General features: G+C 48.6%; 1 protein-coding gene and 1 long non-coding RNA gene across 3 annotated transcripts; one reads left to right on the top strand and one right to left on the bottom strand.

Moving 5' to 3' along the window:
• Positions 1 to 20,709, bottom strand: LHX5 (LIM homeobox 5). 2 transcript variants are annotated; one of them, XM_083717473.1, is made up of 5 exons: positions 20,177 to 20,709; positions 17,023 to 17,246; positions 13,611 to 13,855; positions 8,179 to 8,344; positions 1 to 1,286 (listed from the first exon to the last, which is right to left on the bottom strand). In XM_083717473.1, the coding sequence occupies exons 1-5, from the start codon at positions 20,347 to 20,349 to the stop codon at positions 928 to 930; spliced, it is 1,167 nt and encodes a 388-aa protein (XP_083573599.1). In that variant the 5' UTR covers positions 20,350 to 20,709; the 3' UTR covers positions 1 to 927. The 2 variants fall into 2 exon arrangements, with proteins under 2 accessions (XP_083573599.1, XP_083573598.1); XM_083717472.1 differs by having other exon boundaries at positions 13,611 to 13,888; positions 20,177 to 20,705.
• On the top strand, positions 13,446 to 14,566 carry LOC310834363. The gene is made up of 2 exons (XR_014559227.1): positions 13,446 to 13,553; positions 14,116 to 14,566. It is a non-coding gene; the product is annotated as an uncharacterized lncRNA (long non-coding RNA).
• Positions 20,710 to 24,256: the final 3,547 nt, after the last annotated feature.

The following is a 24,256-nucleotide window of genomic DNA, read 5'->3' as shown; positions in this document are numbered from 1 at the left end:
ACTATAATACATTCTTAAACAGGTGTGTTGCCTCCGATAAAGGTTTAGACTGGATTGGCGTTTGCTAGTGGCATTCCAAAATTGGGTTTTTAAAAAACTTTTATTGGTAGTTGTGGTTATATTTCCGCCAAAATAATTATAATTATAATATAATAATATTAATAATAATAATAATTAAGAAAACAAAAAAACACCCTCCCCAAATCCCTCTCAACATATTTAAATAAGTCCTGCAAGTCGTTCCAGCACTTACCACGAGGGGGCGACGTGTCACCAATGAAACATTCCTCCTTTCCGGAGATCTTTTCCCAAAGTCCCTTCTCCTGCCACCATCGAACACGCACAAAATAAACCTTTTAATTAAAATAAACTGGTTCTCTCTCTCTTTTTTTCGGATTTAGGAAAAACAGAAACCCAAAACAACCCAAAAAAAAACAACAACAACCCAAGACGCAATCCTGGACGGGGCGGGGACAGGTGATGGTCGTTTTGCTCCCCAACCTCTTTCTCACATCCTCCAGTCTGTGAAACAGGCGAGTCCAGCTTTGGTCCAACGAATGGGCGAGTTCCAGAGATTCGCTGCCAGAGGTTCCTCGAACAAAGACGGCGAACCACTTCTGGGCGCTGCAACCGGGGTGGGTGGGTGGGTTGGTTTGTTGGTTGGGGGGGACCGCCAGCCATGTCCAACGTCCCCACTGTGAGCCCACCCGGGGCCAGACAGCGGGCCGCGCGCGGTCCTTGAGCGGCCCCCGAGGGGCATGGGGGGAAGAGGAGGTCTGGCGAGGCGCGATTTGGCATCACGGTGGTGGCGCTTTTGGTAAACGGAGTTTTCGCCCCGACGGAGCGGGCGGAGCTGGACAAAAAAAGGGGGCTACTCTTCTTTCGGTCCGGTGAGGTCAGGCGCGCGCCCTCCGCCAGGGGGTGGCTCTACCACACGGCCGTCTCGTTCAGCTCCTGGTTAGGGTGCGAGAGGGGCCCGCTGTAGCTGGACATGGAGAAAGGGGGGCTGGGACCCCCGCTGAAGACCTCGCCCGGGATGGGGTGCAACGAGCCTGGCAGCCCGGGCTCCGGGCTGGGCGTGTCGGGGTGAGAGATCATATCCGTATACCTTTGGTTCTCGGAAGCGTGGTGCCCGGGAAGAGGAGGTTCCAGGGGTCCGAGCGGCGTGGATCCGGCCCCCGAGGTTGGGATGTAGCTGGAATCGGCGGGGGACTGCGCCTGCGAGGGGGGGCCGTGCGGGAAGAAGTCGTAGTTGCCCCCAGGGCCGTAGTAGTCGCCTTGGTAATCTGAGCGGCGGGGGGAGGGGAGAGAGGAGAGAGCGAGAGCAGGTGAGACGGGATCTAAAACCGGGTTGACGAGATCCTACAAGGAGAAAACCCCTCCTCCCCTCAAAACCAAAAAATTCCTCCCAGTAGCACCTTAGAGACCAACTAAGTTTGTTATTACAGTGGTACCTCAGGTTACATACGCTTCAGGTTACATACGCTTCAGGTTACAGACTCCGCTAACCTAGAAATAGTGCTTCAGGTTAAGAACTTTGCTTCAGGATGAGAACAGAAATTGCGCGATGGCGGCGCGGCGGCAGCAGGAGGCCCTATTAGCTAAAGTGGTGCTTCAAGTTAAGAACAGTTTCAGGTTAAGTACGGACCTCAGGAACGAATTAAATACTTAACCTGAGGTACCACTGTAGTGATGTATGGAAGTGAGAGCTGGACCATAAAGAAGGCTGATCGCCGAAGAATTGATGCTTTTGAGTTATGGTGCTGGAGGAGACTCTTGAGAGTCCCCTGGACTGCAAGAAGATCAAACCTCTCCATTCTTAAGGAAATCAGCCCTGAGTGCTCACTGGAAGGACAGATCCTGAAGCTGAGGCCCCAATACTTTGGCCACCTCATGAGAAGAGAAGACTCCCTGGAAAAGCCCCTGATGTTGGGAAAGATGGTTGGACAGTGTTCTCGAAGCTACCAGCATGAGTCTGACCAAACTGCGGGAGGCAGTGGAAGACAGGAGTGCCTGGTGTGCTCTGGTCCATGGGATCACGAAGAATGGGAAACGACTAAACGACTAAACAACAACAAAAGTTTGTTATTAGTATGAGCTTTCCTCCCCTCAGTTAACCATTAAAAAATCCCATGGATGGAGAGGTGGTGTGGTGCAATGGTTAGAGCTCTGGACCGAGGTTGGGGAGGTCCGGGTTCAATTCCCCGCTCGGCCATGAATCCCTAAGTGAGCGACCTGTGGCAAATCACTATTTCTCAACCTACCCTACCTCACAGGGTTGTTGTGAGGATAAACTTGAGGGGTGGGGAGACAAAGCAATCTCCGTGGAGGAAGGGATAAGCAAGCAAACAAAAAAAGCAATACATCAACATATCGATGGCAACGGGATTTGCCAGCCCTGGGCTAGGAAACAGAAGAAGACACCGCTGGCTTCTTGCCATTTCTCTCCTGGACGACCAGGGCAGGTGGGCAGCCGCGCCCACAGAACTGCCTTGTCTTGCCAGTTTGGGGAGTTGAGACCATTGCGCGTCATGTAGTTCGGTGCTGCCCGCAATGGCTGGCAGAGGCTCCTCTCCGGGGTTCCAGGCAGGGAATATTTCCCATCACTAACCCGGAGAGGTCATCGGGGATGGGACCTGGGACAAAAGCCCTTCCGCAAGCATAGTTGGCCATTGACACCTCCCGGAAGGAAGGAAGAGCCGTTTATGTTAGTCTTGCTTTACGCGCAACCGAGTTCAAGCATCAGCTCCGCCACTGAATCCAGCTCGACTCCTTTCCGGAGAAACACCTCGGAGAGGTAAAGCTGCAGGCCTGCGCATTGTTGGGCGGCTGTTTTGCTCAGAAGCAAACCCTCTCTGCTCCACACCCCCTGACCTCCCCCAAATAAACAGAAGGAGGCTCACAAAGACGTTTGCAGAAGCCAGGACAGTCGTAAAAGAATGAAGGACACTCAGGAAGGCCCGAGAAGGGTCAAACGCATAGCTGTCAACTTTTCCCTTTTTTTTTTTTTTAAAAAAAGGGGGAATTCCCTTATTCCGAATAGGATTTCTCGCAAGAAAAGGGAAAAGTTGACAGCTATGGTCAAACGCCAGGCAGGATTCAAACTTGAAATTATCCACAGTGGGCCAGATGAAACAGGCCAGGACATAACCCCAGGAGAAGTGCAAAGATTATTAACAACCACGATTATTGCAAATAGCAGAAATGTGGCATAGAAATATATTATTATTATTATTATTATTATTATTGGTAGTAGTACAATAACAGCAGATATTTTATTTGCATGCATTATCAACAACAGCAAGAACAACAGCATGCTGTAATAATGATAATAATAATAATAATAATAATAATAATAATAATAATAATAATAATAATAATGGTATACTACTAATAATTTTATTATTAGTATAACATGGTAATAACAACAACGTACTACTACTACAACAACAACAACAAAACAACAACAACAACAGTTATAATATACTGCTACTAAATTTATTGCTCGGGTGCTGCATTTTCACATTGATCTGCCCCCAAAACAGCTCACAGCACAAATTATAAATCAGTGAGCACACACACACACACACACACTCACACACACACACACAGAGAGAGAGAGAGAGAGAGAGAGAGAAGAGAGAGAGAAACATACACAGAGACATTTATACAAAGGATAAACTTCTATCACAGAAACCTAGGCACGGACATGGCCTTTAGGCCAGAAACCCACTTATAGCTCGATGCTGTACAGGTAAACTCAAAAGTTCCACTCAATTCAATAGCGCCCCCCCCCCAGTGAGTGGGTGTAGGATCGCAGCCATGGCGCGCAAGACGGTTGTGCCATTTCCCGCATGAGGATGAGGGCCTGTGAGGGTGGGATCGGTGTGCGCACGCACGGAGGCGGGGGGTGGACGGTTTGGGGTCACCGAAAACAAGACAGTGTGAATCTATGGCGATTGTTCTTTATAAAGTGTGGGGTTTAAAAACAAGAAATAAGTAAATGCATTCAATAATAAATTAAGCAATAATTTTGGTGAGTTTTGTCTTAATCATTGGGACAATTTAATGGCGGATGCCACGACTATGAGCTGCGGAGCTCAAAAACAAAACCTCCATCCCCAGAGGCAGTATACCGCGAAATAAATACGGCAGAAAGAGGACGGTGAAAAGCCAGCTCCTTTTGTTTTGCTTTTCTTGCCTAAGCGCTTTGCTGGCGTGTTCCGCGGATGTGGGAAGCCAAAAACTGGAAATTTTTTGGCCTGACGCATCAGACAGGCGCTTCCACCCTCCAACTATCTACTACCGCCTGCCTAAACTGTCATGGAACAGTTTAAAACGCCCCACAAACCTCTCCCGATTTTTTTGTTCAGAAACAAACACCCCTGACGACACACTCAAAGCATCCTCAAAGGACATCCGCCTCCCCCCCCCCCCGCATCGAATTCTATTCGATACGTCACGGCGTTCCAAATAGAACGTTCGTGGAGAAAGTAGCAGACACATCAAAGCCCGGAGCCGCCTTAACGTTCGTTTGTTTATGGACTACTATCAGATGCGCGCCTGATTCTATACGCCCTTCCGTATATACGCTCCAAGCCTGAAGAAAAAAAAATACGCGCAGGAGGGAAAGATGGGCTTGTAACATTTATTTATTTTTTAAAAAAATACAAAAATCTTAAATCTCCAGAAATTGGGGCTTCACATTCAAATGAGTTAATCTTTACTAGCAGGAACCCGGGTGGGAGGAGGAAAAAAAAAACTTCTTAAAATGCGGTGGGACTTCAACGCAGAGTAAACGCACTTAGGATTGGGCTGCAAATTTAGTTTCGGAAAACTAGGAGGAAGCAAGGGCAGAAGCAGTCGCTTTAAACCGGCTGGAGTTAATCAATTCTCTCCCGGTCTGCGCCTTCCTCACCCCCCCCCCGCCCATCATCCTCCGCCAGTGGCGGATAGGACGTTAATTCGATTAAAGATACACCCATTCCTTTAAAAAAAAAAAGGGGGGGGGGAGAAGGCCCACACAAGCCTAGAACAAAGGTGTTCAGCCGGAGCCAAGTCCGCACGCTTATCCTCTAGAGGGGAAGAGGTTACTCGCATTATCTTGCCGCTCTAATTATTGTTATTGCTTTTCATAATAATAATTTTAAAAATAATTCATCACTCGCCCTTCACCAGCAGGTCTCGGGGCCAGTTGCAACTATTTAAAATTCAGAGTAAAAGACACAGTTGAAAACATTGATTCACAAGAAGAGGGCGGGATCTGGAAGCACACACTAAAGTGTCAAAGGCCACGGTCTTCAGCATTCCCGCAAAAAGCTGCGTAGTGAAGGCGCCAGACGCACCTCTCTGAGGAGGGCATTCCACAGCTTAGGAGCTGCCACAGAAAAAAAGGCCCTTTTCCCGGAAGTATACATTTATATTACGCACACTCACACAGACACGTTTTTTTTTTCATGAGAAGAGGGCATTTCCTGCACATAATTTGACACATACACTCTCAGAAAGAAAGGGAGAAACTTCTAGGAACAGCTAGAATTCGCCAGCGAACAGGAGTTTCTCTTCAGGCAGCCCGAAACCCCCGCAGGGCACCACGTTGTAGCAGTGTATTTTAATGTATCTTATTTGACTTCACTTCTCATGCTAAATATCCAACGTACAGGCTGTTCCCGTTCCTCTCGGACCTTAAATTGTGGCTTTATTTATTAGTTTGCATGCTTTTTTTTATTTCTGACACCAGAAGATAGTTCCATAGAATGTACATTGAATTAATTATTTACTTAATTGTTTAATAACACTCGTGTATACCTCTTCCTAACAACACCCGCGCCCGCGCGCACGGAACAACTAGAGCTAAGGAGACGCGTAAAACACACGAGAAAACCCTCTGAAGTGCTTACTGGAAAATAAGTCCTGCTGTGTTCAAGTAAGTTTACTTCCCAAACCAGTTTAGCATCATTCCCGTCACTACCCGAAAACTACCCCTGGCGATTTAAGGGGAGAAGGAGCACACAGCCATAAAAACGGCCTGATGCCGAGTCCGACCAGCTAAACTCAAGCTTTGTTTGCCTGCACTGGCTGGCAGCGACTCTCCACGGTTTTAGACAAGGGATTTGGAGGTACCATTTGGGATTGATCCTGAAGCCTTCTGCATGCCAGAAAGATGCTCTGCCACGGAGCTACAGCCCTTCCACGGGTACCTGTCAACTTTGGAGGGCCCTGCCCTATCAAATATTTTATGGGGGGACAAGGGATCTCGACCCCTAGGGGGAGGAAGAATGCCAAATAACACCCCCTACCTCCAAAGACTGGGTATAAGGAGCAGGAAACCAGACAGACCTGGGAATCCTCGGGAAAATGGGGTTTCTAGGTTCCCTCCAGGCGAACCTTGCTCAAAGAAGTAAATAAATATTTTCCCTCCCGGCCTTTGGTTCCTTTTGGGGTGGGGTTGTTTTTTAACGGGGTTCGCCTTCAGGGAGCTGGAAGGTGGCGGGGTGCGGGGAAACGGGGACGCGGTGCCTGGAAGACCAATGTCCGGGGCCCTGGCCAGAGGCGGCGGCAGCCTTCCATACGCGCTTGGGGTTCGGCCGTAATTGGAACAAATGCCGTCTGAAAAGAGTACAAAGGCGAGGCAGCTGGAGCTTTGTTCGTCGCAGCGCAGGGCGAGGGAGCGCGGGGCGTCAAAGGGGTCGGGCACAGCCGGACCCTCCCGCACAAAGCCCCCTTTCTCGGGCGGGGCGGCGGGAAGGAGGAGGAGATCCAGGCAGGGACCACGCCTCCTCCCCGTCGAGGAAAACTGACGGGGCGGAGGGAGAGGCTGGCCTGAAAAACGTCGGGGAAGCCTTCGGAAAGGGTTAGACTGAGGAACCAGCTGGGGGGGGCGGGGGTAGGGGAAACAAGGGGGAGGGTAAGAAGAGGAACCAAGGGGAGGAGTCACCAACAGGGGGGGGCAACTATGGCGGAAGAGGAACGAAGAGGAGAGGAGCAGCAAAAAGCAGGGGAAAGGGTGTGTTTTTTGGGGGGAGGGGGCGGGCAAATTCAAGCAACCGGCGACCCTGGTTTCCGAGCACCCTCGGATTTTCAGTGATTTTAGCGAAGGCAGGAAAAGAGCGGGATTAAGGGAGGAAAGGGGAAGAAAAGCGGAAGACAGGGAGAGGTGGAAAAGGAAGAATCTGTGTGGAAGGGAGAAGAAGTAGATGAAAAACTACGAAAGAAAGAAAGAAAGAAAGAAAGAAAGAAAGAAAGAAAGAAAGAAAGAAAATTTTACTCTTTCTCCCTCAGGGAGCAGGAGGTTCAGATTCTAAAGAGGCTGGCTCCAAAGCCAAGATTGGTCCAGGTTTTACTCAAAGTAGCCCCAAAGTTATTTGCTCTAGTGACTGATAGATAAAACTTTATTCGCATTAGCCAATGGCCATAGCAACAATAAAACATTACAGTATACGCAGAAAGGGAAAACTGGGCTCTAGTGATTATTTATATGTGTATTTATATACAGCTTCCTTGTCAGAAAATGGCTTCTAAGCGGTTTACAAATGTAAACCAAATGATATAAATTATATCCGCCCAGTTAAAACGCACAATGAATGAAACCAGTTAATCAAACCTTCCATAAGCGCAATATACAAGAGGACAAATTCATTAAAACAGCATGGTTGAAAAAACAATTAATACGGTTAAACAAGGAGGTTGTGGCCAGGAGATCAAGGCTAGCTTGTCTAGAGAGGCGCGTCTTCAGGAGCTGATGGGATGTCCAAAAGGGGCGGAATTTCAGCAGCGAGAGTATTGACTTCAAGTTAGTCCCTAAATGCACATTTACTCCGAAGTAAAATCTGGCTGTGCTCACAACATTCAACCCCCTTTTAAAGCACAGCACTTCTACTCAAGGAATGATGGGAATTGTAGTTCCTCACTCACAGACCTACCGTCTCCGGTACCCCGAGGGGAAAAAAAGTTCCCAGGGTCCTTTGGGAAACGTCATGTGCTTTAAATGTAACTAGTGTGGATCTGCATCAGGTAAGGAGGCCCAGGTAAATGCCTCTAGAATGGTGATCCTTGTTTGATTGGGATTCTAATATGTTTTGGGGACAAAACTCCGAAAAAAGTCAATGGATGAAAGGAAGGGAAGGCGCCCACCACGATTCCGCCCACCCCCAATCGGGGGTGGGGGGACCTTCTTACCTCCGTAATAAGTATAAGGGGTGGAGCCTAGCATTTCGGATTCATCCAAGCGGCCTCCCAGAGGGCGCATGCGTCGAGGACTTCTGAAAAAAGCGTGTCTCCGGGCACCCAGCGCGCTCAGTTGTTTCATCCGTCGCTCCTTGGACCGTCGGTTCTGGAACCAAACCTGCGGGGGGCACAGAAGGAGAGAGGCCACGGTAACGCCCTCCGGCCGGACTGAACCCGAACAGACACCCAAAAGAAAGGCCGACGGATGGAGAGGCAGGAAATTAGAATTAAAAAAACGCACACCACACAATCAAACTCAAAATATACATAAAGGGAAGAGAAGATGGGGAAGCGGGGAGGGGAAGAGAAAGTGGGGGAGGGCATTCAATGACAAAAAGATACCCCCTCCTCCTGCTTGCAGAAAAACGTAAGGGTTTTCTTTGTAGGTCCATCAAGAGGAAACCTGGTTTGGAGGAGAGGGGTTCAGGATCTGCCCATGAAGACTAAATAGTTGAGATTCCTGCATTGTAGGGGGTTGGTCTAGATGACCCTTGGGTCACTTCCAAGTAACTCTACAGTTCTATGACTCTAGGACACTGAAAAGTCCCTATGTATTACTGTGCTAATAAATGATGTTATATTGCCATAGACTGGTAGTAGGGTGGGTAGGCCCGCTAATTTGTGGGGTGAAAGGTTGCATGATGGCTCTGCTGCTATGACTGCTGCTGCTGTTTTGTGCCCTAATTAAGCATCAGTCTACTACTACATAGAAATGTCTGTAGTAATACCTACTAGGAGTAACAACTACTAGGAGTTACAGATAGGTAGCCGTGTTGGTCTGCCATAGTCAAAACAAAAGAATTCCTTCCAGTAGCACCTTAAAGACCAACTAAGTTAGTTCTTGGTATGAGCTTTTGTTTATCTGAAGAAGTGTGCATGCACACGAAAGCTCATACCAAGAACTAACTTAGTTGGTCTTTAAGGTGCTACTGGAAGGAATTCTTTTGTTTTAACTACTAGGAGTAACAACTACTAGGAGTAGTGTGCACTAAATGGTACAATTAGCAGTGTGGGGAAACAATCCAAAATAGCTCCTGTTTCATCACTTTCCCCGGCTTAAAAAAAGCATGTTGACCTGTACTAGAATATCCTAGAGATTTCCCACTGCATTTTTAATACTTCTTGGTGGTGTTTGTATTGGTTTTGCTCCGGAATCCCCAGAAACCTGGTGCTTTAAAGTACCAGAATGGGATTCCCTTCTGTCCTATGTTACCCATAAGACTATTCCTGTTAGATGGGATCAAAGGTCCATTCGAACTGGAGATGGGGAATCTGTGGGCTGCCAGGTCAGGTTGGACTGCAATTCCCATAATGCTTAGTCATGGGTCATACTGGCTGAGGCTGATGGTTGTTGGAGTCCCACCTAAAAGGCCACCATTTCCCCATCTTTGATCTAGACCTGCATCCATTTAGACCTTGCAGGTGCTTTTGAGAATCAGATAAGCAGAACATGAAGGCAACACCCTTCTCTTTTCCTTGGCCTCAGCAGCTGAACTTAAGAGGTATAGTGCCTCTGAACTTGGAAGCTCCACTGTCATTCTCTATTAAACTGCTTCTGAGAGAGAACACACACTTGCAAGATACAGTGGTACCTCAGGTTAAGTACTTAATTCGTTCCGGAGGTCTGCACTTAACCTGAAACTGTTCTTAACCTGAAGCACCACTTTAACTAATGGGGCCTCCTGCTGCTGCCGCGCCGCCGGAGCCCGATTTCTGTTCTCATCCCGAAGCAAAGTTCTTAACCTGAAGCACTATTTCTGGGTTAGCGGAGTCTGTAACCTGAAGTGTATGTAACCTGAGGTACCACTGTACTCAGTCCTACACAGGCTGTTTCATTCATCATGGACAGGAGGAAAAGGCAGGGGGAACTAGAGGAATCTGATCTGTAAGCTCCCCAGAGTGGCTGGGGAAACCCAGCCAGATGGGCAGCATATAAATAAAATATAAAACTACTGCTAATAATAATAGTAGGGTTTGCTTCAGTAGACTCCATGTGGCATGATGCTACCGGACCACCCAGATGGGTGCTACATGGCATCGTTGCAAAAGAACACTGATCCCATGTTTCAAATCCACAATCCTTGAAAAACCCTCGGGGAGGGGGGGCTGTGGTTGGATTATTAATTTTCAGCCTTGGCCTCTGAATTGAGGTAAACATCAAAGGATTGGATCCAGTGCAAGCCTTACACAGAATACATACATTTCCATAGGTCTACTTTGAGTAGGACTATCAACAGTTACAACCCATCTTTTCCACCTTGGAGGTCTCTCTCTCTACATTTCTATGGCTAAATTCTGATGACTATATTTTTTATTAATGCCTATATGATTTTATGACTTTTTCCCAGTCCTCTGTCCACTTATCTGGGAGTAAGCCCCACTGAACTCAATAGGATTTACTTATTAGTAGGTAGAGATCATATTGTACTATTTTTTTTAGTCAGTAATTTTTTAAACCCACTTATGTGATGATATTCTAAAATTCATGACATTAATCCATATTGCCATCATAATGTATTGATAACTGGAGCCAAGTTGATGGATTTGAGGGCTGTATCCAGCTAAGTTAGACTAGATCCATTGAAAACGATAGACTTAAATTAGCCATGTCCATTAATTTTCAGTGGGTCTACTCTTGATACAACTGACGACCCTGTGGCTCCATTAATGTTTAATTTACAACTCGGGGTCGAAACAAGTCATTGTAAGAGAGGCTGCTTTATAAGTCAAGCAAGAGTCCCTGAATCTCACCAGAGCTACTCATTGTTCTTTTGGCCTGCACCCCATCCCAATTTAAAACATAAGGCCATCATACAGGAGTGTGATAAAAATTGCTGAAATGCCCTGCATAGGAATGCTACCAGGTACCACTGTTCCATTTTGAGTTCCTTCAAATTCTGTGCACAATACAAATCAAAACAAAAAAACATGTAATATTAATTTGCTATCCTTTCACTTGCCTCTATATTATTGCAATATTGCATTTATATAATGTTTCCCATTGTTTAAAATGGCTTATCAATCCCTCCCTTAGATTGCTTGCAATGCTGGAAATATTTCCAGCAGAACAGGGTTGTGTTAAACTGAGACATACTCAGCATAGACCCATTGAAATAAAGGGGCATGACTAATCCAAGTCCAATCAATCAATCAATCAATCAATCAATAGTTTCAGTGGGTCTGCTCTGAGTATGACTTACTTGGACAGAACAGATAAACAGTAAACTTACAACAACATCATGTCTGTCTTAACACCAGCTCAAAACCATGCATGTTTACTCAAGAGGAAGTCCTGCTGATTTCAGCAAGACTTACTGGTAACTTCATAATTATTGTGCCCAGGATTGCAGTCTAACCTCCAACCTCATGGGGGCAGTGTACATTGCTGGGGGAAGGGCCATAGCTCTATGGTGGACCATCTGCTTCTCAGGCAGAAGGTCCTGGTAGGTCTGGGCTGGGAATGTCTCCTTCCTGAAACCCTGGAGAGCTGCTGCCCAGTCAGTGAGGATACTGAGCTAGTTGCACCAAAGGCCCAACTAGGTATATAAAGCACCTGTCTATGTGTTGATTTCAATGGGAGAGCACCAAACTGAAGGATTCATTTTCCTGTTGAAATCAAGGGGACTAGTGATTTAACTGAGCTGAGGCTCCAATACTTTGGCCACCTCATGAGAAGAGAAGACTCCCTGGGAAAGACCCTGATGTTGGGAAAGGTGGAGGGCACAAGGAGAAGGGGACGACAGAGGACGAGATGGTTGGACAGTGTTCTCGAAGCTACCAGCATGAGTTTGACCAAACTGCAGCAGGCAGTGGAAGACAGGAGTGCCCGGCGTGCTCTGGTCCATGGGGTCACAAAGAGTCGGACACGACTGAAGGACTAAACAACAAGTGATTTAACTTTGCCGGGCATAAGTACTATCTGTGCACTTTAAGGACCAAGGCTGCAGTTCTCTGCACATTTACCCAAAAGTAAATCTCATTGAAATTACTAGGAAACGCTTCTCTGCAAACATGGATAGGGCTGGGCTTTACAATTCTAGGCATGCATCCTTATGAGGAAGCTTGACTGAGCATTCGTAGCACTTATTACTTCAAAGTAAACATGAATAGGCTGGTTTGTTGTTGTTGTTGTTTAGTTGTTTAGTCGTGTCCGACTCTTCATGATCCCATGGACCAGAGCATGCCAGGCACTCCTGTCTTCCACTGCCTCCCGCAGTTTGGTCAGACTCATGTTGGTAGCTTCGAAAACACTGTCCAACCATCTCGTCCTCTGTCGTCCCCTTCTTCTCGTGCCCTCAATCTTTCTCAACATCAGGGTCTTTTCCAGGGAGTCTTCTCTTCTCATGAGGTGGCCAAAGTATTGGAGCCTCAGCTTCAAGATCTGTCCTTCCAGTGAGCACTCAGGGCTGATTTCCTTAAGAATGGAGAGGTTTGATCTTCTTGCAGTCCAGGGGACTCTCAAGAGTCTCCTCCAGCACCATAATTCAAATGCATCAATTCTTTGGCGATCAGCCTTCTTTATGGTCCAGCTCTCACTTCCATACATCAATACTGGGAAAACCATGGCTTTAACTATATGGACCTTTGTTGGCAGAATAGGCTGGTATCCACATTCATTTTAAAGGGACTTGAGCCTACATTTTCCCTTAACTCATTTTCAGCCAGGTCTGCTGGGAAGTAAATCTCATGAATTTGGTAGGGTTTACTTCCTCATAAAGTGTTCCTCAGGTTGGGCTTTCCTAGGCAGCTAGCATGGTGGGACAATAGGAATAATGGGATGTACGATGTCCTTTTGATGAAGCATGAAAAATTTGCCCTTTCTACAAAAGGAGAGAGGGAAGTGTCACATAGCCTGCAAAAAACAAAAAAACCTATACTTTAGTACTACCCATCCGGATTTCCACTATCCATAAAAACAAGTATTCTAATATTCCACACTTAAGTAAACGAAGGTTTCCCAAAACATTTCAGGATGAAGAATGAAGGTAAAATGATGACCACCTTCTGGTAAGGAGGACAAAAAGCTTGAAGATTTCTGTAGCTCCTTCCAACTTTCCTGGTTGTTGCTGGGTGATGTGAGTGAGTGAGTGTGTGACGTCATCTGCAGCTCAGGTGACATCACATCACAGGAGACCCTTTCCCGATGTCAGTTGTGACAAGCTAGGATGCAATCTGCAACATGTAAAAGATCACCCCCTTTCGGTAGACGAGTGCGTGGCTGGATATAGAGAACGCTGCATTCCAAAGAGCAGTGGCTCTATCATCCCCTAAGGGCCACCAAAAAGCACAGAGATGAGCAAACCCCTCTATGGTCTAGTGCAGAACAGGTAAGGTGATAGTCCCATCGGAGCTCGGACTCAACAACCGGGCGCGGGTCCTCTTACCTGGATGACTCTCATGTTGAGTCCCGTTTCTTGGGCCAGCTGCTCCCGGATATGCCTGGTGGGCTTCGGGGTGGCAGCAAAAGCTGCTTTGAGGGTCTCCAGCTGCTTGGCCTTGATGGTGGTCCGGGGTCCCCTCCGCTTGGTCCCCGAGTTCTGCTCCTCATTCTCGTTGTTGGTGGTCTCTTTGTCGGAGGAGGTGGAGTTGTCGGTCTCCTTTGTGTCGTCCTGCATCGGGTCCTGGATGTCTGGAGACAGACTTCGGTCGGTACAAGAGGACACTGACAAGGAAAGGGGAGAGTGGGCGTCACTCTTTGGGAAGAGAGGGCTAGCAGCTGCACGGGTCAGATTTACAGAAGGAAAGGGGTATCAGTCTTTCTCTTTCCCAAAGTGATCACTTGGCAGGACAGCGTTCATCAGTCACCAGGCTTAGGTATGCAAAGACCCCTCCCCTCCTGCAAGGACTTTAAAAAACACCAACATCAGCTTTCATCCTGTTTGGACCTAGGGTAGGAGAGAAGAAAGGCCTGGAAAGGAAGGTGGAAGTGTGGTGTAGTGGTCAGACATGGACCTGGGAGACCAGGGTTCAAATCCCCACTCAAACCATGAAGCTCACAGGGCGACCACTGCCTCTCGGCCTATCCTACCTTGCAGGGCTGTTGTGAGAGCAGGGAGGAGAACTTTGCGCGCCGTTTTGGGAAAGGAGGACGACACCAACAATTCAATCTTACTAAGGAGGGAGCCACCAAGTACTGCTTTCAGAGAAAAGCAGTTGTCTATCTCTGGTTGGGCTCCCTCGAAAGAAATACGCAGAAGGTGAAAAGAAAAGAGAGGAGGAAGAGGACACAGGCTGCCCTGAGGAGCACCGAGGATCCCAAGGGCGGAGGGAAATGCAATCAATTAATTGATTCATTAATGAATCAAACAAACAAATAAAGCCGTCTGAAAAGCAGAGGCCAGCGGCGCCCCACCCCCAGTCCTCTTGATCCCTTTCCCCCATTTTCTCCCCTAGATCCAACCCAACCCAAAGCACCCGGGTCCCGATCCTGAAGAAGAAGAAAAATGGAAGGAGGGAGGGATATGCACAGGTCTGGTTTTGGAAGGGGTGTTGCAGGACCATTGCGGCGGGGAAGAATCCCAGACTATGTGCTCTCTACACACCTTAATCGGAGACGCACGTTTCTGGGAAGGCGGCTCTGTTGGAGGTAAGGGGAGTTGACTTCCGAGCAAAGGGAAACATGTCCCAGTTGCAGGAGTTGTGAAATAAAATGAGGTTTGTTTTTCAAAAACGTCACACCGTCAGCAACCTCTTCAGTACGTTGCCTCCTAATTTGCTGCTGCTGCTATTTGCATTTATATCCCACCTTTCCGGCAAGGAGTTCGAGGTGGCACACATGGTTCTCCCTCCACAACAGCCCTGCGAGGTAGGTTACTCTGAGAGGCAGAGACCGACGCAAGGTCAGTCAGTGAGCTTCATGGCCGAGCGAAGATTCGAACCCTGATCTCCCAGGCCCAACACTTTAACTTTAACTACACTCGCTTTCAACCTACTTTCAATAGGAATTTTCTTGTCTCCCCGCTCTAAAAGTTCTAATTTTATTCCTGCTCACTGGTAGAACATTTGCTCTGCATGCAGAAGGGAGCTAGCTGCTTGAATTTCCGCCCCCCCCCCCAATACAGCTGACACTATTCCCCTGCCTGAATCCCTAGAAAGCCGCTGCCAGTCAGGGTAGACAATATAAGGCTGCTTCCTACGTTCCTGTAAGGTGTTTGGCTTGCTATGCAAGGCCCCTTTTGGAGGCCCCGCTCTCATCGGTAACTTCCGCTGCTGGCCCTGTTAATCGACGCCCGCCCCGTCTAAAGAGAGGGAAGCCGTTCTGAAATTTGCTTTGCGCTTATTGATACCGCTGGAAGGAAGCAAAAAGGCTCTGGGAGGCGTTGGGGACACCCCCACTGGTTTGTAGGTCTCCCTAGAGGCGCCTGCTTGGACGCTCTGGAGACAACACGCGAGATTGGAGGGTCTTTGGTCCTATCCTATCCAGCAAAAGCAGTTATTGTATTCAAACGAATGCAACGTGTCTGGGGGGGGGGGGGAGGGATTGAACCGCCAGATGCCTCCCCCTCGACGGCTGCTGCAGGGGACCAGGGTCATATACCCCCACAGATGGAAGCGGGAAGGCACTCCTAAACAGGGTGACTTCCAAATCCCCTCTTTTACAAAAACAAAACAAAGACGGAGAAGGAAAGGGACAAATTCGACAGATCCTCCAAGCGATATTTTTCTGGGTAAAGCTTTAAGAGTAGACAAATACAAGGTCTTCCTTCTCTCCTTCACTCTCCCTTGTTGCTAGCACCCCCCCCCTAATGCTGTGCAATCCATTTCTGCACCGACGGGTTAATTTCCCAAACAGAAAGAACTGGAACCACGGTCTTCACCGCCGCGGCTCATTCTTCTCTTCCCTCCCCATGCGAAATCCTTCCTTCACTCTCCTCGTCCTTCTTTTGTCTCCCTCCTTTCCCCGCTTCCCTTTGTCTAAAGTTAAACTGTAAGCTCCTCCAGGCAGAGACCCGCCTCGCGCAGAAATCCTTCTGCGCGGCGCCTGGTGGGATATAGAAAAGGACCTTCCAATAGGCGGAAGAAAGGCGCGATAGAAATGCAACGTCGAAGGCCCTCAGAATCACTCTGAAGGTCTGGGCTGGGGGCTGCGCTCGTCCTCATGTGTCCCTTCTGACCCATCCATCTCCTCTCCCTTTGCTCGTTCTCCGTCCAACGTAGGTTTGCAAGCACCTCGGGGCAGGGACCTGCGTTACAGCGTAAGCCTCTGCGCCTTTACTGGGAAATCAGTTCCACCCAGTTCAATGGGTCCTACTTCCCAAAGGAGTGTGGCTAGGTGTCCACACATCAGCAATCAATCAGCAAAAAATAAATAACAGGAACAGCAAAATCCCTAGTACCGCTCACTAAGAGCAACAGTACAGTTGTTATAGGAGACCGCCCCTATCTAGCAGCAAATGCACGCTTTCCAACTGCAGGCCGTTCGAGTTACTTTGGCAGCTGAGGCAAAAAGCAAAGGAACCTATGAAGCTGTCTGATACTGAATCAGACACAAATTGGTCCATGTATTGCCTCTGCACCGACCCACAGCTTTCCAGGCTTTAAGACATGGCATCTCCCCCAGCCCTATACGGAGATGCCGGGGACTGATCCCCCGGACTTCTGCACACAAAGCAGATCCTCTACCACTGAACTAAGGCGCTTCTCTTCCTCCCTGGCGCGCGCCCGCGCTCGCACACACAGAGAGAAATCGCGAATCAAATAGCTAACAAAAGGCTGTTCTTTCCTGACACTCCATATCGGTTGCCAAAGGCGACTCCTTCCCCCTGCCCTAGGGTAGGGCCGGCTCCGTCGGCTCACCTGAGTTGAGACTGCCTTCTTTCAAGCTGGCCGAGCTCAAGTAATCGTCCTTGCAGACGAATTTGTTCTCGTCGATGATGTAAAGCTCCTCGCCCGTCGAGAGCTGCTTGTTACACACCATGCAAGTGAAACAGTTCAGGTGAAAGACTTTGCTCCGGGCTTTGCGCACCAGGTCCGACGGGGAGATGCCTTGCGCGCACCCGGCGCACTTGGTCCCAAACCTCCTGGATACAAAAGAGATAGCGTAAGAGTGGGGTGAGGAAAAGGGGGGAGGTCAGAGAAAGAGAGGAAAAGGACCCACTAAGGAAGGAAAGGAGTCTTAGCGGGGAGCCGCTCTCCATGGTATTTTTGCGCGCTGGGAACTTCTAGACCTTCCCAGTAGACGCTGCCAAATAATTTTGGGACGGAGCGGAGGGAGGGGAACAGAAGGGTCATTTTATTACCTAGCCCTGGAGAAGTTTTGGCGACGGGGAAGGAACAGGATCCGACCAACGCAATCTTTCCCGCCTCCAGTCCAGAGGAATTGGGCCATTGCGGCCGACTTTGCGCAGGAGAACCCCCGTCGGATCCAGTCCCGGGTGCTTGATCTACTTGAGGCCTGTAGCAACACTCTCACTAGGTCCTTTTTTGATTGTTTGTTGGCAGCTGGGGTGCGCCCCTCCCCCCAGGCGTGTGTGGTGCGTTGGACTGAATCGGGGCCACAGTAGAAAGACCCAAACTGGGGTCCTTTAGATCTAAGCATTAGGAACCACCCCCTTGCAAAGCGCGCTGCGTTAGGGAAAACGAGAGCTGTGGAAACGCTTTTAATTTTCCTTATTGCAGCGAGTTGTGTGGGTAGCTAGGCGTGCGTGTGTGTAACGTGTAAGAATCGCCTGTTGAAATGTGGTCCAAAAAAACACAAAATCGAGGTCTCTGTATCGATGTGTCAGTGTGTCTGCCCCCGCATACACCTCGAATTTGGGGTATAGAGCGTACAAGGCTCTAAGTCATCACCTCCTCCTTTTCTTGGCACCATTTTCTCCCCGGGATGGCCCACGGTGACGTTGATTTAGTGAAAACATTACAACCCATAAATCATTTTGGTGCGGTTAGTTTGTATGGCGGTCGCCTCATCTGCACCTTATTAAGAATTTTTTATTTTTTATTTTTTAAACCAAACCGTTCAAGGGGTTTAAAGTTTTTAAAAAGTGAGGGTGGGGGAGGGGAGGGGCTGGAAAGTCTAAGAATTCAGAATGGCCATTACAGGCCCGTTTACATGTGCAAAAGCAGCTTAGCCTCCATTCATTCATATGCGTTTGCCTTGGGGGGCCCTATGCCCGCAGAGCTGAAGTCACTTCGGCTCCCCCTCTCTCGCCCTACAGCACCGCACCTTCCCGTGCCTGCCATTTCCATCTCTAAACAGATAGGCGCTTTACCTCCAATTAATGCCCGAAAACAAAAGGCTGGAATGGATTTGCATTTGCAAAATGAGGGTTTATTTGTTGATTTTCATTTTCCCGAAGACAATAAGGAAGGGAGGTGGGGGGAGTGGGAAATGCGGGTGGGCCACAGTCAAAGGAGGCGAAGTTTTCTACCTCCTTCTCCGAAGGTTTTTGGCGGGGTGGGGGACAACACCTGAAAACAACTGGCTTTTAAGATCTAGAGGGCTTTGAAAAATATTATTGTTCAATAATAATAATAATAATAATAATAATAATAATAATAATACTTGGGGGGGACTTGGACCCCTTTCCTCTGGACGAAAAAATAATGTGCCTCTATGAATAGCCACAAAAATGGATTCGCCTAAATGTGTATATATTAGGAGGTGGGGGTGGTGAACAGGTATCGCTCCCCAAATACCCCCGAAACTGTCATCCTTTGCTTATATAGGCTATAATTGCAGCCCCACTTACCTGGGAGTAAGCCCGGTTGAAATCAACAGGACTTTAACTTCTGCGCAAACAGCTGTAAATTGTGAAGGAGACGGTTGAAATTAATCGGGCTTACTCCCGAGTAGGGTCGGACTGCATATATTTAAACCTCAGTTGCCCAGATTAACAGGAGGTGGAGGAGGGCCCTGCTGGTTATATTTTCAAGGAAAATATAAAATCAAGGGGAAGGGGATTGCGTCGATTTGGCATTGTTGGGGTGGGGAGGGGGGGCGTTTGGACGTCCATACGCAAGAACTTCAGGACTCAGCAGACCTGAGTTTACTCGGAAGGAAGCCCTAGTGAATTCGATGGGTGGGTGTTCTTCCCACGGAAAGCGCGCACATAATGGCAGGCTAAATCTTCTTTCGACCCTTTCTCTAAAGGAAACAGGCTCTCCTTGCCTGTGTCAGACTGAATATGGAGTATTCCTTTATATTTCAGTCTTTCCTGGGTAATTCGGGTACCCCGATTTCGCGCCCTCTCGGATAAGTCCATCGCTGGTGGAGAGAGCAGGTTTTGACCTTGCTACTCCCCCCCCCCATTTACCAGTATTTTCCAATAACAAGCTATATAAAAACCTTTAAAATAACAAAATAAAAAATCGCAGGACCCCCCCTCCTTTCTGTCTGAGTTTCTAAATCAAAGGATGCAAGCCTCTTCCTCTTACTCGGTAGTAAATCCCATTGCCCCCCCCCCAATGGGACTATCTTCCCTAGGAACCGAATTTAGGTTGGCCCGATCCTATGCCCCTTTGTTCAGCAGCAAGCCTCCATTTCGATGGAACTTACTCCTGGGTAAAGGACGCATGCCTAAGGAGCACGCTTGGCGATGCCTGGCTTAACCCCAAGGAAACAGCCATAGAGGGATCAGGCCTTTGTGTGGGGTGTGAGTGAGGGGCGTTGTTCAGAGTCAGGGCCCTTAGCGTCTATTTACACATTGGCTACACCGAACTAGCAACACTTTTTGGAGAGTCGAGAGAAGAGTAGAACCGCAGTCCTGAAGGGGACTATGGTGTGCAATTTTCCGGGGTGGGGGGAGGAAGACTTCTGGGGCTGCAATTCTAAACTCAGAGATGTCGCACTCCATTTAGGGGGGGTGGCTCAGACCCTAAGAAAGTGGGGTTACGACTACAACCCACATCATCCAAGAGGGACTATTGGGGTGTTGGTGGGGGGTGGGTTAGAAAAGAGAGGGGGAGGCTTAAGGGTGGGGGAAGGAGATGGAGAGACGTCGCCCCTCACCTGAAAAAGTCGTTCTTACAGTAGAGCTTGCCTTCCCGGGAGAAACATTTCTCGGTCAGGTTGCATTTGCAATCGCAACACTGGACGCACTTGATGTGCCAGGCCCGGTCCAGGACGTTGAGCAAGAACCTGTCCAAAATCGGCCGCTCGCAGCCGGCACAGTGAACCATCATAGCCGCGGCCGGATGGGGGTGGTGGGGATCTCGCCGCGCCGCGCCCCGCTGCCAGCCCACCTCGCCTCTCCGCGCGCTCCCTCTCCGGCGCGCTTCTCGGTGCGCTCTCGCTCTCTCTACTTGCCGTCGGGGCAGCGCGCTAGCTCCTCTCTCCGCCTCGGTCCGCCTGCAGGGCGCCGTCCGGGCAGGTCAGCAGCGACGCATCCTTGGCCCGGCAGGGAGCCTCGACGGCAGCGGTGGTGGCGGCGGCGGCGGAGAGAGACGAGGCCCAGCAGGCCCGGCGCTTCCTCCCCTTCCGCGGTCCTCTCCGCCGGCGTGTGGGTGGTTGCCCGGGACTTTGCTCCACTTTCATGCTGTTCCCATCGCCCAGCTTTGTCTCCCGGCTTTAGTAATTCGCGCATCCTTATTCAGATTTGGTGACGTCGGGCGCCACGTCGGGTGGGCGGCGGCCAATGGCGAGCCGGTGGCTATGGCAACCTCTTAATTTATAGCATATCTAAATTGGCTCCAGCCTTGCGCTTGGCACAGAGGGGAAAAAAGAAGGCAGCCCTATTGTTGAGGGGCGAGATTTTCACCTGGCTTGCCGGGGTACTCTGTGAGTATTTTGCCTCCTCAGGAGCCTTGGGGAGGAGGGGGTGCTCGCGGATCGGGGCCCACGGGGGGCTGGAGGACGCGTGTGTATCGGTAGATCGGTCCTGGGGAGGCCCCCACCCCAAAGAAACAATCTAGCTTTAGCAATAAAAGGCGCCCTTTTATGCCCCCCTCTCGAGAAATCTCTAAAAAGGTGTCAGGTGGGGGGCAAGGAAAGCATCCAAGGATAGTTTTCCTCGCGGTTTCCTTTCGGGAGGGGGCTTGGGCTGCGAGGGGCAGGCGGCGTTACCTGTCTGAAACAGTTGCGCGCGAGGATCTGGGCTGTAAAGTTTGTGTGAAATCGAGCCACTTATTCGGGACTCTGTATGTAAAACTATTATTTTATATTTACTATATTACTGATGACGAATCCACCCCGGCAGTAAAATGAAAAGAGACCGGTAATTCTCGGAATGCCCATTCTGCTCAGAGTAGACCCGTTGAAATGAATGGACTTGCGTTCGTTGTGCCCATTCTTCCGAGTGGGTCTACTCTGAGGAGGACTGTCATGCAACCCCTGGATTTTTCTTTTTCTCTCTTTCTCCCTCCCCCTCATTAATAATAGTAATATTAATAAATAGGGAAAATAAAACCTTTTGGGAACCCCTCCTTCCTTAACTTCTCGGGAAAGGGACTGGGAATCCTAGAATCTCCCCCTCCCAGTGAATAATACTAATGCAAATAATTATAGCAATAAAACTTTGCCAATTAGTCCGCCCTTCCCCCGCACGCCGCCACCCTCCAATTCCAGGGTCTTGAAAACTGTCCAAGGAAGCAATTGCAGAGGCAGAAAATGAAAGGGATAAAATAATCTTCGCGCGAAACGAGCGTTCGAATAGAATTTTCACCAAGACTCGAATGCTTAAAGTTGCTACTCGGAGGCTGGGGGAGTGCGAAAAAGCGAGAGTGAATCGACCGCGATATCTTTCGTGTTCCCCATTAACTTCTCCTGTGTGGATTGGATTTCTCCGAGCCCCGATTCTCTCAAGGCCTATCGGTGGGGTGGGGTGGGGAAGGGGAAGGCTTACTTGGGAGTAAGGTCCATTGAAACGCCACATGGCCCAGTTAGGAAGGTTTGGGATTGTGTTGGCAGGGTCTCTTCCCTTAAAAAATAAAATAAAATTCCTAATATAGGAACACTTTGGAAGTGCATGATCCAGGAGTGGGGAGGAGGAGGGGGTCGTTGGCCTCGTGCGCCTGTTGCCTAGGAATTTGGAGAGAGGGCTTGCCCCCCTTCTTTTTGTCATGCAAGGTGCACGGACAATAGGGGGGACAGGAGAGATTAACTTACAAGGTTCTCTCTCCTCCCCCACACCCCAAACCATTCCTTGCTCTCTAGAAATGGGAGGGTTTGACAAGCCTCTCACAAAGCCGCCGTGAATGGTCCGAGCCCCAAATACATAGTTAGTCATTTCATTAAGTCTGATAATGAAGAGAGAACTCTCCCCCCCTCATTTGTACGACAACATTAGAAGTGTGGGTGGGTGGGGGGTGGGGGAGCTGAGAAGCAGAGCTTCAAAGAAGAGCTGGGGGGGAGGAGGGCAGAAACCCAAATAAATGCCCCTTCCTTCGTTTTCCTCAGAGCTCGCCATCTGAAATAGATGCCATCTGAAAAGAGAGAACATGGGAATCGTTCGTTCTTCCTAAAGAAAATCTATTTCCTCGACGTGAGCTCGGTGCGTTAGGAGGCCAGGCGGGGACCTCAACGGGATCCTTCCCACATCCTTACTCTAGGAAGACCCCCTTCCTCTTTCAAATGGAATCTATTTTTTCGTAACAAAAACAAAAACAAAACAAAAACCCAAGCCACTTAATTTGCCTATTGGCCAATTTCTAATTTTGGAGGGGGGAAGGAGGAAGCGTGGTGGGCTGGATAAGGCCCCTATTTTAAAATACGCGTCGGAGCAAGAGGGAAGGGGGGTGGGCGGGATGGCAAAGCTTCGGTGTGTGAGGGTCGTGTTTGTGTGTGTGTTTGTGAAGTCGGTGGCGAAGGGAATATTAATGGCCCTTCCTGGACCCAACGCAGTAAAATTTGTTCAAAACAAAGGACTGGTGTGTTGTCCTGTGAGTCCCGCAGCCAAGACTTTTGTTCCCAATGTGAGTGAGAGAGACCAGCTATAGAACAAGGGAGACGCTGGACTTTGACCGGAGTGGAGAGTTCTAAAAATGGAATATTATTCAGTCTGGCAAACCTATTTTTTTATTATTAAAACAGAAATCGTTTCCTGTCTTGACTATATGCAGTGAGATTTTTAAAAAGGAAAAGGGTTGTGTGTGAATGATTGTAAATTGAGACTCTCACCCTTAAGCTTATTCCCTTTGGCAAGATATTTCCAGGTTTCCACCCGTTTGAAGGGGTTCTCTGTGTCCAAGGAAAGGTCTAAGGATGGTAGAGGTTTGTGGGTGGGTGGTGGGGGTGGGGAGGTAAATTCGACTTAAAGCAGTGTACTTCGGTTTTAAGATTCTGGATTGTTTTCTTTGGGTCTCTGTGTGAGATACAGCCACCCTCTCCCAATATTTAGCACGGTGTGAAGGTCTTTGTCAAACGTGGGTGTATTATTCCTAGCGAAAGCTTTTCCAATCTAAACGGAAATTCAATTATATGTACCATCCAGACACATATATCACACGCACGCACACACACGTGCACTTATCTCCATCCCTATTATTAACATACCGCTCACACAACTGCCATGTAAGACGTGAAGTTAATCCGTATCCTACCTACTGACTATGTTGGTGGCATTTAATGTTGGCGTTCGTATCTCCCTTTACCTTCTGGTCTCAAAATCTTTTTGAATCTTGAAGAGACTCGGAAAGACTCCCACGCAGAAATCCATGGCCTCGAGAAACATTTGGAGGGCGGGGGGAGATCCGTGGATAAATACTCTAGATATTTCTTTCCTTCCAAACACAAGGCAAAACAAAGACCTTTATGTACACATACATTTCCAAAGGCGCCCCGCGCGCCCTTTCTTGCAAATATTTTTTATTGGGTAAAATATATCAATAGGACTTGCATTTATCTGCAGGTTGGTTGTTTTTTGGGAACGATTTTTAAAAATTCTTTCCAGTTTTAAAACTACGTTTTTACCTGCGTAGGGAAAATCGAGTCCCGCGTATATACACATATACGTATACAATATAGTAGAACATGCATTGTTACTCGTGGGTTGTGTCTTTTTTAGTGTGGCTTTGCCTGTGGCGAGTGTTTCCTTACCTATGAATAAAACCCCGAGGAATTACCTTGCGTTTATATTTACCACGCACCGCAGAA

This window comes from Podarcis gaigeae (genome assembly GCF_964106915.1).
Source record: "Podarcis gaigeae genome assembly, chromosome: 16".
Lineage (NCBI taxonomy): Eukaryota > Metazoa > Chordata > Lepidosauria > Squamata > Lacertidae > Podarcis > Podarcis gaigeae.
The sequence above is the reverse complement of the archived record's forward strand: the minus strand, read 5'-3'. Positions and strand labels throughout refer to the sequence as shown.